At 47.4% G+C, this 16,553-nt stretch overlaps 2 protein-coding genes across 2 annotated transcripts in view; one reads left to right on the top strand and one right to left on the bottom strand.

The window, feature by feature from the left end:
* The window catches only part of BUB1 (BUB1 mitotic checkpoint serine/threonine kinase), a 44,716-nt gene extending 42,048 nt beyond the window's left edge, over nt 1–2,668 (top strand). The window contains exons 24-25 of the mRNA XM_039231773.1: nt 500–606; nt 2,345–2,668. Coding sequence (XP_039087704.1) covers nt 500–606; nt 2,345–2,540 — 303 coding nt within the window. The 3' untranslated portion in view covers nt 2,541–2,668. The remainder of the gene's footprint in view (nt 1–499; nt 607–2,344) is intronic.
* A 7,319-nt stretch (nt 2,669–9,987) lies between these two features.
* Nucleotides 9,988–16,553, bottom strand: part of LOC120231581 (two pore calcium channel protein 1-like) — a 41,183-nt gene continuing 34,617 nt past the window's right edge. Inside the window, exons 14-19 of the mRNA XM_039231742.1 lie at nt 16,479–16,548; nt 14,225–14,444; nt 14,004–14,094; nt 12,126–12,239; nt 11,768–11,892; nt 9,988–10,553 (exon numbers count right to left, since the gene is read on the bottom strand). Of these exons, the coding sequence (XP_039087673.1) occupies nt 10,408–10,553; nt 11,768–11,892; nt 12,126–12,239; nt 14,004–14,094; nt 14,225–14,444; nt 16,479–16,548 (766 nt within the window). The 3' untranslated portion in view covers nt 9,988–10,407. The remainder of the gene's footprint in view (nt 10,554–11,767; nt 11,893–12,125; nt 12,240–14,003; nt 14,095–14,224; nt 14,445–16,478; nt 16,549–16,553) is intronic.

Here is a 16,553-nt window from a genome sequence, read left to right as displayed (position 1 = left end):
AATGGTTTCCTTCGTCATACTTCCTATATTTTACAAATGAACTTGGGGATCTAGTGAGTTCTGGCTGGCCTCGTCCTCTCCTGCGCTGGGAGTGACGACCATGCTCAAGTGTTGTTTTCAGTCACAGTCGCATGTGAGGGGCTTGGAGGACAGGCAGAGACCAGCCACCAGGCTGCAGGGGAGGGCGGGGCGAGCACTCCCAAGCTGCCCATGCAGAAGACAGGCCGGAGTGCTGCATTGGCCCCTGGACAGAACACACGTACGTGTGGAAGAATGGCTTTCTCCAAGGCTGCCTCAAGAGACCTTGGCCGGGAAGCCTCCAGCGAGGCCCAGACAGGAATTACTGAGCAGGGCATATCAGTGGGGGCTTGAACAATCAGCTTCCAAAATTATTTGCAAGTAAAATCCTGTGGTTTTTGCTGCACAAATTAGCGAGCCTTCTTCAGGTACTCCTGTGTGCATTACCATGTCGTCACATACCCTGACGTTTCCTTCGTAGATTGATTACTTCGGAGTCGCTGCAACAGTGTACTGCATGCTTTTCGGCACTTACATGAAAGTGAAAAACGAAGGAGGAGTTTGGAAGCCCGAAGTTCTTTTCAGGAGGTGAGCGTTTGCATGGGTGCCGCAGTGCAGGATCACGAGCGGTGGAGTGTGGGGTTCCCTCGGGGGGGAAGACAGATCTCCGCCGCTGCCTGGAAGAGCCCCGCCTTGGGCGGCGCGGGGAGGCAGCACAGTCCTGGACACTGGGCACAGTGAGCGAGGTCCGAAGCCCCCTACAGTCCCCAGACCCCAGACAGTGGGGCAGCCAATGCCGTCCCAGAACCAGCGAAAGCTACTAGCCACACGGTCGGCCTCTTTACCGGTTAGAGAGACCACCCCGTGTCACTGAGCCTCACACTTTTGCTGGTCTTCTTGCCTTTGTCAATGGGAATAATGCTGAGCGTACTTTCCCAAGGTGTTTCTTTTTTTTTATTTTTATTTTTTTTATTTTTTTTAGTGTTTATTTTTGAGAGAGAGAGAGAGTATGAGCAGGGGAGGGGCAGAGAGAGAGAGGGAGACACAGAATCAAAAGCAGGCTCCAGGCTCTGACCTCAAATACATGAACTGGGAGATCATGACCTGAGCCGAAGTCAGACACTTAACCGACTGAGCCACCCAGGTGCCCCTCCTAAGATGTTTCTTTTAAGAAGCAAAGGAAATCACGTATGTGAAAGTGCTCTGCAAATTATGAAGTCATATGATGAGACAGCTGTCTGTCACAGGATAGGCTTTTAGGTCCCATCCTTGTGTGATTTCGGTTTTTGTAAGACTGTTTTCCCATCTATAAAGTCATGGTGAAAATTAATGACTTGACTGGAGCTCTTCCTATCAACACAGGTGGCTCTCTTAACACAGTGTCATGGAAACGAGCTGTTTAACAATAACTTTTTTTGAAGTCTAAAAACATGCAGAAAGTACAGTCACCTTTAGTGTGCAAAACGTCTAATGACATTTTACATGTTTATATCTTGAAGAAATTTAGGCTAGGACCTCCCCCAGCCCTCCCACCCACACCCACACTCCTCGACCAAAAACATATTACAAAATGTAGTGTCTGTTTATAAATAAGATCAGATTCAGGCCCTGAAGGAGAACCTATAACAGCTATGATTTATCCTGCATAATAAATCATCAAATTCAGTAAATACTGTATTCCTTCTCTTGCTCATAATCAAAGGACTAGAGGGTTATCCAAAAGCCCTCCATCTCTGACCACCAGTGTAAAGAAAAGTCTTAACCCTCAGCAGGCCTGATAGTAGTGGGCTAAATATTCTGTCTGAAACTCAAATCTAGTTGTATTCTGCTTTCTCCCCGGGGCCTCATCTCCATGCTGTGGGGTTTTTGCAGTTCTTTTTAATGACTCCAGTAATTGGAACTCTGAGTGTGAACTCTATTCTGGGCAGTCCAGCCTGTCTCCTGGTCCCAGCACGAACACATTGAGGCCCATCAGAACCGTGCAGCCACATTAACAGATTCTGGCCATAAGGTTTATAATGCTAGCCAAAACCAGAGCGATTTTCTTAAATAGATAAATAAATAAAAGACAAAGTTCTCCCACTGAAGAGGTATTATTTCTAAACTAAAGTCATTTTTTTTTGGAGTAAGGTGTGTACAGACATTTAATTAGATCTCTGATTTCTCTTATTTATAATAGATTCCATTGCTTGATGCATTATGATGTATTTAGATGAAGTTCTGTTCGGCTCTCCAAGCACATTAGAAGCCAGGGGCAGGAGTGAGGCTGCCCCACGTGCTGGGCGCAGCATTTTATCTTGTATTCATGCACTGTCTGTCTCTCCAGGCTTCCTCATCTGGACATGTGGAGTGAGTTTTTTCACATCATGTTGAATATACCAGATTGTCATCATCTTCCATCTTTGGATTTGTTAAGGCAAAAGCTGAAGAAAATATTTCAGCAACACTATACAAACAAGATTAAGACCCTACGTAATAGGCTGATTGTACTGCTCCTAGAATATAAGCGTTCTCGAAAATAATACACGGAGATCCCCTAAAATTCACTTTGTAAATGCTGGCCTGCTCGCTTTGACCCTTGATGTTTTCCACATTTATTGTTTATGTAAGTGTTTCTTAAAAATAAAGTCCACAACATACATCCATGTGACTTCGTTGTTACTGATATTTCAACCAAGTATAGCAGGCTGATGGGGCGGACGGCTCTTGGGATTCAGGCCTTCATGTAAATCATTGGATGTGAACATTCTCTAAAGTCACTTTAACACCAGTCTGTTCGCTTCAATCCAAAAAAGGGGCAAGACAGATTTTTTTAAATTATTATTTTAATGTTTATTTTTGAGACAGAGACAGAGTGCAAGCAGAGGAGGAACAGAGATAGAGGGAGACACAGAACCCAAAGCGGGCTCCAGGCCCTGAGCTGTCATCACGGAGCCCGATGTGGGGCTCAAACTCATGAACCATGAGATCATGACCTGAGTCGGACACTTAATCGACTGAGCCACCCAGGCGCCCCAAGACAGCTTTCTTCTAAGTTGAGGGTTTATATTTGTCTAAAATAAACAAAAATTCTCCAAATGCTATTCAAAGGACTTCAAGTGTTTGTGAATAAAGTTTGCCTGTTCTTTATGGCACCTGTTCTTCAGTGCTGCCCATAGGAAAAACATAGGTATCAATCTTAGCATGTGTTTTTGAAAGTACCATTCAAAGGAGTATCTCCCATCTTGAAAATAGTCTTATAAGCTGTATAAAACAGCCAACTTAGCATTTATTGACATTTAGAGCTGGAAAGGTCCTATAAACAACTGAACAGCCTTCCTCCATGCCTCCCTCCTTCTTTCCTTAGCATTATGAGGTAAAGAAATTAGAGGCAACACCCAGTTCAGGAGCACAGAGTGAACTGCTTCCTCCACCTCCCTTACTCCCACCTACCTGGGATCCCATTCCAGAGGCAGCCATGACTCCCTTTTAAATATTCCCAAAAATGATTCTAAGCATATTTCTGTATATTTTTCATACAACTAGCATAATTAGGTGTTCTTATGTTTTTAATCTAATGTATGGAGTGTATTTACTACATAGAGGATGGTCTTGTTTTTGTTAAGGACTGTGTAATATTTCATTATATGATGTATCTATAAATTCCTAGGAACGAAATTGCTGCGTCAAAGGTGAGTACATTTATTTTTTTTTATGTTTTATTTACTTCTGAGAGACAGAGGAAGAGAGACAGCGTGAGCAAGGAAGGGTCAGAGAGAGAGGGAGATACAGAATCTGAAGCAGGCTCCAGGCTCTGAGCTAGCTGTCAGCACAGAGCCCGACATGGGGCTCAAACCGTGAGGTCATGACCTGAGCCGAAGTCGGACGCTTAACTGACTGAGCCACCCAAGTGCCCCAAAGGTGAGTGCATTTAAACTTTTGTGTCAGGATCTGCAAATAACCCCCATACGGGCCGAGCCAGCACATCTCAGCATCCATTCCTCTTCGCCTGCACTAAACGCAGGGATCAGGCTCCCGACATTTGCTGCTCTGCCATGAAAAATGGTTATCTCCTCACTCTGTCCATTTGCATTCTCTTCTGAAGGTAGGCCAAATATATTCGAGCTATGTGCGTTCGTTTTCTGTGAACTCTCTCTTCTTTGTCCCCTTTTCATTTTGATTGTTCTTTTTCAGGTGAACTTGAAGGAGCCCTTTGTATATGAGATACAAATATTTGTCCCAGTTTGTCATCTGTCTTCAAACTCGTGAGTTCTGTTTCCACAAATTTAAAAAATTTTGGTTTTATACTCTGATTTATAAAATTTCAAAGGGCCTTTTTGGCTTTTGTGTGTCAAAATGCCATTCTCAATTGAGAAATAAGGAAAAAGCCCTCTCATTGTTTGATACTAGTACTAATTTAAATACTTAAGACTAGGGGCGCCTGGGTGGCTCGGGTGGTTAGGCGTCCCACTCTTGGTGTGGGCTCAGCTCATGATCTCACGGTTAGTGAGTCGAGCCCCACGTCGGGCTCTGTGCTGACAGCATGGAGCCTGCTTGGAGTTCTGTCTCTCTTCTCTCTGCCCCTCCCCTGCCCACGCTCTCTCTCATGATATAAGTAAAAAACATTTTAAAATATTTAAAATAAATACTTAAGACTAAACTTTTGGCTGCTTAAATCCGATCTAGTTTCCTATTTTTTCTACGTGATAATTTAAATATATGAACCGTACTGGTCTCTTTTAAAAGCTTTTCAGATGATTCTTTTGAAGTTTCCCATTAACTAGTCATCACTATGAAAATCATGAAGTTTTTAACTTTTTTTAATGTCTATTTATATTTGAGAGAGAGAGACAGTGCACACGGTGGAAGAGGGGGGCAGGGCAGGCAGAGAGAGGGAGAACCAGAATCTGAAGCAGACCCCAGGTCAGCACACAGCCCAACGCGGGGCTCAAACCCACGAGCCATGAGATCATGACCACCCAGGCGCCCCGTATGAAAATCATGTTTATGCCTTTCCCAATTTTTCACTGGCGATTTCTGGCCTAGGACTACAAGAAAAGAGCTAAGCAGTGGTGGTGCTGGGCGGCCCCGCTTCCTGCTTTAGCAGAGCTCTTCTCCTGCTTATCCAGTGAGCTCACGAGGCTGGCCTGCGGTAGGCATTTTTAGTCACGTTGAACAAGTACCTGTCCATTTCTTCTTGCACATGTGTATTAGGAACACTTTTACAGTTTTCTTGCCCATCTTTCCATCTGTATTGGTCCAGCTCTCTGCCATTCCCCTATGTGAATTTATTTATTTAACCAATCCAGTTTAGAGACAATTGGTTTCATGGTTTTATTGCTACAAAAAAGTAAGCGCATGTGCAAATGTGTCTGCAGGATAAGTTAATAGAATGGGATTCCAAAATATGTTTTATTTTGAAAATAAAAAATGTCATCTACATGACTGATTATACACACACTCAATTTGGAAGAAAGTTGAAAATGACCCAGGGACAGACCTCATCAGACAAACTAACATTAAATTTATTCTTAGAGTGTCAAAACAACCGAGCACTGATAAAGCCAAGATTGTGGATTTTTTTCTTTCAAAAATGTTTTCAAAGGAAACCAAGACAAGAGAAGATAAGGGTGCTATGAACTAAGAGCAAAGCGTGTCCATCTGGGAAAGGCAGCTGTGGATGCCTTCAGTCTTGGGCAGGGAGGACACTTAGTGGCCAGCCCCTATGTAAAAAAAATTTTTTGGGGCGCCTGGGTGGCTTAGTCGGTTAAGCGTCCGACTTTCACTTAGGTCATGATCTCGCGATTCGTGGGTTCGAGCCCCGCGTCGGGCTCTGTGCTGACTGCCAGCTCAGAGCCTGGAGCCTATTTCAGAGTCTGTGTCTCCCTCTCTCTCAGACCCTCCCCTCCTCACACTGTCTCTCTCTCTCTCCTAGAAATAAATGTAAAAAAAATTTTATAAAAAAAAAAAAAAAAAAAATTTTTTTAATGTTCACTTATTTTTGAGCGAGAGACTGACTAGAGTGTGAGCAGGGAGGGGCAGCGAGAGAGGGAGACACAGAATCAGAAGCAGGCTCCCGGCTCTGAGCTGTCAGCACAGAGCCCGACGCAGGGCTTGAACTCAAAAACCACAAAATCATGACCTAAACCGAAGTTGGATGCTCAACCAACTGAGCCACCCGGGCACCCTGGTGTCTAGCCCCTATTGACATGTCCTTTGTTCCCATCCACCCATTTGCTGTTACTGGACTGTCAGCTTCTATCAAAATATCCTCCTCCAAATATCCTCCATGTTATTCACACCAACAACCTCAACGTGACCACAGTGTCGTCTCAGCACTGCTGTCGCCCATCTGGTGTCTAATCTATGCCAAGGGCTTTACTTAAATAAACTTCACAGCCTGATTTCCTAGCAACAGCCTTGTATCTAGGGAGAAAGGCTCAATTGGAACAAAGTAAGTTACTTTAAGCCCTGCAGCCAAATAGTTTTTGTTTTGTTTTGTCCATTACCTAGTACAAACAACTTCTTCATTTAATTATATATTGTCTGAATCGCGTGCGCGCGCGCACACACACAGTGTTTATCTGCACAAGGAAACAAGCTGTGTATCTAAAGGACAACTGAAATGGATGATGCATCAGAAGTCAGCACTGGGAGGGAGGAAACTGAGCTCACTCCACTAACGAGCCCAAAGTTTCCCTAAGGATAGGCCTGGGTCTTATTCATCTGTGTCTCCTGAAAAGCTAAGCAGGGGTGCCAGTCATCCTAAGCGCTCAAACTCTGGCTACACTCAACGTACATTCAGATTTATTATCTGTCTTGAGTCAAGGCATGTCCTATTCATTCTTGGCCCCGTGCTCCACATTCTAAGTTCGAACTAAGAATAAACCTGGTCACTTGGGAAATTCTGGGATTACTGTTACCCATGCCTTTTCCCTCTGGATAATATCTGTGGTCTAACGCAACGATTCTAAAATTTATTTTTCCTAAGGCATGAAGAAACGACACGCATAACCCCTGCCTATCTGAAGTAAGAGCTCCTCAACAGCCAGGCCCGTGGCTCAGTCTAAGTTCACCTGAAAAGCTATCACTATGCCTTTCTCTGCCACTCATCCCAGGAGTCATTGTCCTTGGTCCTCCATTTCCCTGATCCCTTAAGTCAATCCATCTGTCCATCGGTTCCATTCCGGAATATTTCAGACAAACCCATTTCTGGGCTGGTTAGGCTATAGGCGGGCCAAGGTGCTGTAACAGAAAACCCACAGACAGTTTAGAGAAGACAGAGTGATTTCAAGTTCCTGTTACCATCTGGGGGTAAGTGATACCGTGCTGGCACTGACCCTGCCATTCTCCACAGAAGGTTTCCAGGATGTTCTGATTGTTGCCATTCTCGGTCGTGGAGAAGACATAGAGACTGCTCCCTAGGGCAAGACCTGTGAGGTGCAGACCCCAGCTGGGCTTAAGGCCCACAGGTCTGATACAATCATGTCACCCCATTCCCCTGCCAGGGGGACAGGAATGAAGTATCCAGCTGGGAGACCGTGTGCCAAAATATGGGGCTAACAAGTTCACTGAAAGGCAGAAGAAAGACCTGGAGAGAGATGTCAATCACAGCCACAACTCCTTCCTATCTCCCCCCCCACCCCACCCCCGGCCCCCGACTGTTCACAGAGGCGGGGGCAGTGGGGCCCCCTGGTGGCCATGGGGGCTGCTGCAAGTCCATAGTAATTGGATCCAGTCTCTCCTACCTAAGGGATCACACATGAAGAAAATAACATGACATGGTTTACTCTTACTGTTTAATGTTGAACACGTGGAACGACATATAGGTCCATGAATAAGGAAAGTTTTCAATAAGTCACGAAACACTGATGGTACGGAACACTTGGTAGCATTCTGTGTGTGTGTGTGTACACACAAACATGTATATATCTCAAGATAAAAAAATACTGTAAGAAAAATGATTCTTGAACAATATGTATGAAAAACGTCATGACATCCCACTTAGAATAAAAAGTGCAATTACATTTGACCCTTGAGCAACATGAATTTGAACTGTGCAAATACACCCATAAGTAGATTTTTTATAATAACAGTACAGTACTGTAAATGTATTTTCCTTACGGCTTTTTTTTTTAAGATTTATTTACTTAATCTCTACACCCAATGTGGGCCTTGAACTCACGACTCCAAGATCAAGTCCCATGCTCCACCCACTGAGCCAGCCAGGCGCCCCTTCCTTATGACTTCCCTAACATTTTCTTTCCTCCAGCTTACTTTATTGCAAGAATATAGTATATAATACACATAACATGCAAATTGTGTGTTAATCAACTGTTTATGTTATTGGTAAGGCTTTTCTGGTCAACAGTATGCTATCAGCACAGTCTGGTTGGGGGGCGAGTCAAAAGTATGCGGACTTGCAACCCTACCCCCTCGTGTTGCTCAAGGATCAGCTGTATGTCACATATTCATATGCATGATATACATGGCTGTAAATGGGTAGATTTGTTTCCAGAAGGGTACACAACAAACTCAGCATCACCCCTGGGAAGGGGGCGTCAGATTGTCAGTGCGAGAATGAAGGGGAGGTGGGTGTCAGGAAAAGGAAGAGGAAGGAGCAACTTTTGACTTTTTACTGTATTTCTGCATTGGGTTTTGGTTTTTTTCCCTACAATGACTGCATAGTTTGTAACTGAAAAATGCCCAGGATGTTTTCAAGCTAGAAAAATTAAGTTGCCACTCACTACAGTTAGTATAATACTTTACATAACAATAAATGTTAGATATACAAAGAAATAAGAGGGTCGGCAATGCCCCACCTCCTGGGGTGCGTCATGGTAAGAAAACTCTAAAGCACCAATGCTGGCCCCTATGCGTGGCTTTAAACCGGGAACAGCAAACCCTGCAGCGGCCGGGTCAGCGGTCCACTGGTCCTCATCCTTCTTCAGTCCTACGGTCTTGGGACGGAGGTACCATTCCCTCAACTGCACGTGAGCAAATGGGGCAAAGAGAAATGAGGTGTCACTGTCAGTGGGGAGCCGGGCTATGACGCCAGGCGATCTGGCCCCAGAGTGGGTGCTGGAGACCTTGGCTCTGCTCCTACACCGGGAGGTCACCCTCAGAAGCGAGGACAAAAAGTCCCTCCCAAGCTAGCTTCAGATGTCACCCTGACGTGACAAGGACTCAGGCCTCACTGCATTCAGGGATCTCAGGTCACGGACCCCTTTATAGTGGGGCCCGTGACAAGGCACAGGAGAATGAGTCACACCCTGACAACTCACAAAGGGTTACGCTCGCTCAAAACGCAGTTGCGCCGCCTAGAGACGGAAGGTAGAATAGTGGCTGCCAGCATCTGGGGGGCGGGGAGGGGAGCGGGAAGAGGGGGTTAGGGTTGCCCGGTTGCAGTCGCATTTGGGAAGACAAGTTCTGCAGATCTGTTGCACAACAGTGTCAATGTACTTAAAACTACTGAACTATATATGCTTAGAATGGTTATGATGGTCACTTTATATTACAAGTATTTTACCACAGTTAGAAATTCCATTAATAAATAAATCCCTTTTCATTTCCCAGAAGGAGTGTGTCACCGCACTGGGGGACTTCCAGCTGAAGAAAGTGACCTCGGAGACTGACTTACTCAAAATCTAGCTCGATGTGATTTCATTAAAGAAGCTTTGAGAGGGGTGCCTGGGTGGCTCCGTCGTTGAAGCGTCCGACTTCGGCTCAGGTCATGATATCGCGGTTTATGTGTTCAAGCCCCACATCAGGCTCTGTGCTGACAGCTCGGAGCCTGGAGCCTGCTTCAGATTCTGTGTCTCCCTCTCTCTCTGCCCCTCCCCTGCTCATGCTCTGTCTCTCTGTCTCTCAAAAATAAATAAACATTAAGAAGCTTTGATAGCCTTCCCTGGAAAAAGCAGCAGCTTAGAGAGAATTTTATTTTCACGTTCATGTTTTCCCTCATTTTGAATAAACACCGCATCTAAAAGCTGCTATATTAGATATATTCCTTTATTGTATTTAAATATTCGAAGTTCATTCACGTAACACTGTAGCATGGGATTTAATGGAACAGCAATATGTTGTATAAAAATAAATGAAAAGCTTTTATACGCCCCCTGAAGAGACTTCACACACATATGTCCATGTGTATGAAAAGTGCCCCTCAAAATCTCTTCAGAGATTTCCCCCTCCTTACTGCTCTGATCAGACCTCAGAACAACGGCAGGCGGGGCACTCGGAAGCAGCCTTTCCACACCTTTCAGCTGACGGTTCGGGGCACGCGGGGCCGAGGCGCAGGCGGGTCAGAGCACGGAGCGACCCGGGCCAGGAAAATCACCTCAGACAGAATAAGCGAGACAGGACAGCAGCCTAGCTTGGTTTCCACATGCGGCCCTTACAGGCCCAGGATCACGCACTGTTTTCGAAGTTGGGATTCTTGGGATAGATGTCACCGGGTGAGAAGTTCAGAATCTCATCCAAGGAAGGGCCTTCCTCCTCTGGAGCGATTTCAGACTCAAACATCTGCTGCAGCAAGGCGTCCACGGTCCTGTACTCTAGGACAAAGGAGAAAGGCACATGGAACTGGCATGTGTTGGGGCCGGAGGGGGAAAATCTAACCCCAGGGCAGAGCTGGGCTTTCCAGAAGGACGGCCCCTGAGTCGAAGACGAGGCTAGCGTGGCTAGCCCAACACTCTAAAGGATGAAAAAGTCAGGAAAGAATCACTCATCTCTGCTGGTGCAGACCCCACGGGCTCCTGAGCTGTCCAATGCTCTAGAGACCGAGGAGAAGGTGCTCCCTGAAGGACGGAGGAGGGTGGCGCCTGGGAAGGGCGCCCTGCTCTCGCCACTGCCCCCGCGAGCCGTGCTGCGCTCCTCACTCGGAGGTTACTGAAGGCACCTCAGCCAAAGAGCAAACTGACGTTCAGGTTGCACTGGGTCACCCAGCGAACCGCTAATTCACTGAGAGTAAAGTGGCTAAAGAAATGGTTGTTAAGGCCCCCACGACCCGGGCACATTGTGAGGCCCTGGGGATACAACGGAGAGCAAAAAGGCCTGGCCCTGCACACGGGACACTTTGGGTCTATAAGGAAGACAGAGGGTGATCCAACAGTCACTCAGTGATCAATGGCATGCAGCCAGCGTGGCGAGTCACAGAGGGAAGGAAGAAAGGCTGAGGGAGAAAGAGAGACCAGGCACACGGGCTGCAGAGGCCATGACAGGAGACCTTGTCTGTTTTGTTTTGTTTTTTTGAAGTTTTAATATTTATTTATTCTTGAGAGAGAGAGAGAAAGAGAGAAAGTGCAAGCAGGGGAGGGGCAGAGAGGCAGACACACATCTGAAGCAGGCTCCAGGCTCTGAGCTGTCAGCACAGAGCTGAACTCGGGGCTCAAACTCATGAACCACAAGATCATGACCTGAGCCAAAGTTGGACGCCCAACAGACTGAGCCATCCAGGCACCCCTTGACCTTATCTTTATCCTTAAGCCACCGAAGGTCAGATTTGCATGTGGGAAACATCTCACTGGCTGCATTGAGGAGCATGGACTGGAGGAAGTTTTGCATTGGGTTAAAACTTACTTTTTTAAAAAAGTTTATTTTGAGAGAGAAAGAGAGCATAAATAGGGGAGGGGCACAGAGAGAGGATCTGCAATAAGAGCATGGAGCCCAATGTGGATCTCGAACTCACGAACTATGAGGTCATGACCTGAACCGAAATCAAAAGTCAGATGCTTAACCAACGAGCCACCTAGGCGCCCCTAAAACTTACTTTTCGATGCAATTCTGAAGTACAAGCCTTTCAAGTCCTTCCTTTTGTTGTCTCCATCTTCCCCACTGAAGCCACTGTCCTTGGCATCCACGTTATCAATGAGCTTCCCATCCTGCATTTCTTCTCTTCAAGAAGGAAGAGACATGAACAAGGTCAGGTCCCTCAGCTGAGTCCCTCACGTGTCCTCCCAGCAGAAGCCCCAGGTTTACTGTCCAGCCACATCCAGGGCTCTGGTCAGTGAAGGTCCAGAACTGGCCCACAGGACCCAGGCTGGGTGCCACGGGACACTTCGAGATTAAACGTGGTCAGTCCACTTCTAAAGGTCTGTGAGCTACATGAAGGGGAACACACTACTCACTCTTGGATTCCCACTCCGAGCTCTTGAATCTTCTTCTCGATAGCAGTTTCTACTTCACTTTTCTCTAAGGAATATGCCACAAAAAATGCCTCCAAGATGAATGCTATGAAAATACTGGGAAAGAGGAAGAGGTAGAGGGCATTAGCTGAGGTCTAGGTGACAGGTGACTCAAAGAGTGTATGAGCCTCAATAAAAAGGCAGACAATTGTTGCAAAGAAAACAGAGAAGGGAGGAGTGACAAACACAACATCTCTTGAGGATTGGGTACAACTTTCATTCATTTGGAAAATCCTTCTTCTTTAAACAGTGAATATTAAAAAGAAAATGGATTTGTTTCTAGGGAAGCTTAGGCCAAATAATTGTTGCTAGACAGTTCTCTATGAATATCTCAAGTTGCTGCATAGTCTGGGCTGTCTGAGCAAAGGCACGGAGGGTCAATTAAGGAATTATTTATCTGCAGAGACATTCCAGGATATAAAGCTTAACAATGCCTCCTGCCAGAGACATCCCAGGGCAGCAAAGACTCACCTTGCCCTCTCTGGGAATCTGCTTCCATTCCAGGTGAAACTAAAGTCCCTTTCTTCCTCTCCAGAGGAGAGGGTGGGCAGGTCCCCCAGCAGCCCTACGTAGGACCAGTTTCCTCATTTCTCCTTCCTGCATTCCTACCCCAGCTCACCACACTGCTCAGTGCAGACGAAGGCTCTGGGAACATGATATTGCTCTACTGCTGCTTTTGCCATGAGTAATAAAGCATCTTTGTCTCTGACCCAAGGCACCGTAGCTCCTACTGGTATGTACACGTGGCACATACACACAGATTGACCTGCTGGCTTGCAAGCAGGGAGGCACTGCAGACCCTTCACCATTTCTGACTTAACAGTGGTGATGATGGAGCCCACAGCTCCCACAGCACCCACATACTTTTGGGAGGAGAGGAGCAGCAATATCCCTGTGGCCTTTCACGCTGTTGGCCCTACTGGGTCCCAGAGCTCCAGCGACCTCTGTACGAGCCACCCAGAGAGGTGTTTCTCTCGTTCCCACTATGTATTCCATTCAGGCTGTGTAAGGATGAGCAGTTCTGATCAGAGCCACCCACGGGGCTTCTTCCCCTCGCCTCCCTCGGCCAGGATTCTTGAGTCGTTCCTGAGCCAAAGTCCGTAAACTGGTGGCTGGCCAAAGCAGGCCTGCTGTGACAAGGAAGGTGCTGGTGCTGGGAGGTCACCTCAAGGACTGCAGGCCCCCAGACTGTGGGAGGGGTACGGCCGTCAGGAAACCTCTCTGGAAGAGAATTCCCGTGAGCAAGGGGACTCAGCTCCAGGCCCCACAAGGAACCAAGGAGCTAGAACCAGAGATTGTTAAGCACGAACAGAAGCTGGAACGGAAACCCTCTGGAGTGGCTGAGTTCTCTCCTGGAAGAGGGGCCAGGACCAGAACTGGGACCAACGAAGGGTCAGTATAAGGGGACACAGTTCCGTTGTACCCACGCCAGGGCAGCAAGGGACCAGAGCTGCACAAGGGAACAGACTCCGAGGCTTGAAGGAGCCAGCGGATGGGTGGATTGGAGCCGAGGGTAATGGGCCTTCACAGGGATGCTCTAAAGGGATTCAGTCTGGGCGGGAAGGGGAGGGAGACCGGCCAGGACCCCAGAGTCCTTCTGACCCAAATCACCTCTGAGACTATGAGACGCTTGTTGTGCACAGGGGTGCGCGGCACTGGCAGGCAATGAGGAACACAAATGTGGACACACGTAGGACTCCTTCCTCCCAGTGCCTACCCACAACGTGTAGCAGGTGGATGGAACACGGGAGAAGGGAGGTCAAGCGGTCACATGTTCTCAGGGCGGAGATGAGGAATCGCCAACACGCGGAGCAAACTCACTTAACGATGAGGATGACGACCACGATGTGGAAGCCGATGAAGTACAGCTTTGCCGCCTGGTGAGTCACGAGGGCAAAGCCGCCTGCGAGGAGTAGGAGGCTAAGGACGTCAACCTTCAGGGAACTCAGCGGGTGCCCCGGATGCCCCCGGAAGTCCCTTTCGGCGCCCACACCGCCCCACCCCAGGGAGCAGGCAGCGCCCCCGCGAGGCAGAAAGGATATTGTGCCACTGGTTAACCACCGTGAGCTCCATCAGCAAGATGAACGAGGAGGCCAGGTCGTTGAAGTTGTTCTTGCAGTACCTGTCTCGCGCAAATGCCGAATCTTTCAAGGCTGGGTTCCCACACACCAGAGCATCAGGACTGGTGAAATTCGGGTCCAAGAACCGGACTTTGCCGTGGAACGCTTCCATCCCGATGACAGCGAACACGTAGTAGACCACCTAGGACCGCAGTCCGGGTCACCAGGGGGCGCACCGAGCTGCAGAATCGCGGCGCGAGGGGCGTGGGGGACAGGCAGGTGCGGGCAGGGCTGGTCCGTCCGCCCAGCAGATAGGGCTGCCCTCTCCATCGAGTCCCGAGCAGTGACAGGGTGGGGGTGGGATGGCGGGGGGGGGGGGGGGGGGGGGACCGATCGGCTATTCTGCTGGAGAAGACTGAGCTGTCCGTGGAGGGACAGGGGAGGGACACACCGCCACTAGGCCACACCGTGATCTCTCCCATGGGTACACAACGTCAAAACCAAAGCTGCTAGCAAGTTAGTGGGTTAAATCCTCAATAAATAATGCTTGGTCCCCCAGGAAAAAATAAAACCATCGTGTCTTTACCCTGTTTTTTTACACCAAAATAAATTCCAAAGGGTCAAATGTAAAAAACGAACCATGAAGGAACTGGAAAAAAAAATATGAGTAGGAAAAGGCCCCCCTACGCATGATATAAAAATGAGATACTGTAAAATAAGAGACTAACAAATATGACTATATAATTAATTTAAATTTTTATACAGCCCCCAAAATAGGCAACAAAACATACTAAATATATAATATACCCAAAAAACATTTATGTAAGAAAGAAAAACTCAAAACACAAGTGACAAAGAAGGAAAAGTAATTACACTATGAACAACTTACCAATAGCCGATTTCTTTGATCGGCAAAACACTCCTGCAAATCATATTTAAGAACTAATTGAAGAGTGGACCAAAGATACAAACACGGTGCATACAGTAAAATAAGCAAAAGTGTCCAAAAGAACATGGAGAAAGTTCTCAGCCTCATGAAATGTGACAGAAATGAATATCAAAGCACCACGGTGGCACCTTCTCCCCTGGCAGACTGGAAGACAGGGCAGTGTTTAATAAACCCTGTCTGCGAAGGGTGTTGAGAAACTGGCTGTCACGCACTGTCGTTTGGGATACACAGGGAGCACGCCTCTGGAAGGCAACAGCCACATCTATCCAAAGTGTGAACACATTTACCTGTTGACCTAGCAGATCTACATCCAAGAACACACCCGATAGGCACAGATGCACCCTAAGGTGTGTACAAGGATGGCCCTGACCACATCGGCTGTGACGGCAAAAAGGTGAGACCACCTAGTAGTCTGTCAGTAGAGGGGCTGGTCAGATGTGTTCCGGAGTCTTCCCTCAGCGGGACACTTGATCACAACAGAGCCTACACAGACTCACGTGTCCTCCAGGACATATGACAAAGATATTAGAAGGAGGAAAGTTGTGCAACGTTTTGTGGATTATTCCATTAGACGGAACAATAACCTAGATACAGACATGCCTGCCTATGATATGCTTGTTGCAGACCTCGAGATATTGAGGAAGAGTAACAAGAAACGTTTAATAAGGGTTGTATCTGGGAAAGAGGCATGTGGGGTATGGAAATGGGTGACTGGAAGTCTATCTTTCATTCTATTCTATTAACAGGATTTCTCACTGTGATAACAGAAACGAAAATTACAAGTGTCCACCAGTATCCGAGCCCCCCTGTTCATGGTGCAGAACCTCTCTTGGACGGGAGACACCCCCCACCGGCACCCCTGATGTGCCTGTGTTGTCACCACTGGAGATCTGAGGAGCAGGCGGGCTGTATCCCCAAGCAGAACAAAGAAGGATCTGAGCCCTGAGGGGAGGTGGGGTTGGGGCACAGCCATGAGCCAGAAGGAGCCTGCATCCCTGAGAAGCACCTGCTGGCCAGGAAGACCCACCTAGAGTGTGCGCGAGAGAGTAACTATGACTGTGTTAATGCGCTGGTGTCTGTCACGGTAGCCGGTGTGCCCTAACTGGTGTTTGCCCAGTGTTGGCAGGCACCGGATATTTCTAAAAAGGACTACTCGAAACCAGGGAGTCTCATTTGCTTAATCTCCCTTTCTTATCCTCACTTAAAATAAGGCTTACAGAGAGTGGCCAAGAATGAGCATCTTACCACGTACTTCACGTAGAACAGCACCAAGAACAAGCCACTTACCAACACGAGTCCGCCAAACGTCAGTATCGTGGGCCCAATGTTAATTAAGGTCGTCACGATAACCCGGAACCTAGG

This window comes from Hyaena hyaena, unplaced genomic scaffold (genome assembly GCF_003009895.1).
Source record: "Hyaena hyaena isolate Hyena2069 unplaced genomic scaffold, ASM300989v1 scaffold_57, whole genome shotgun sequence".
In the NCBI taxonomy this organism is placed as follows: domain Eukaryota; kingdom Metazoa; phylum Chordata; class Mammalia; order Carnivora; family Hyaenidae; genus Hyaena; species Hyaena hyaena.
Note: the sequence above shows the minus strand (reverse complement) of the source record. Positions and strands in the feature narration are given on the sequence as shown.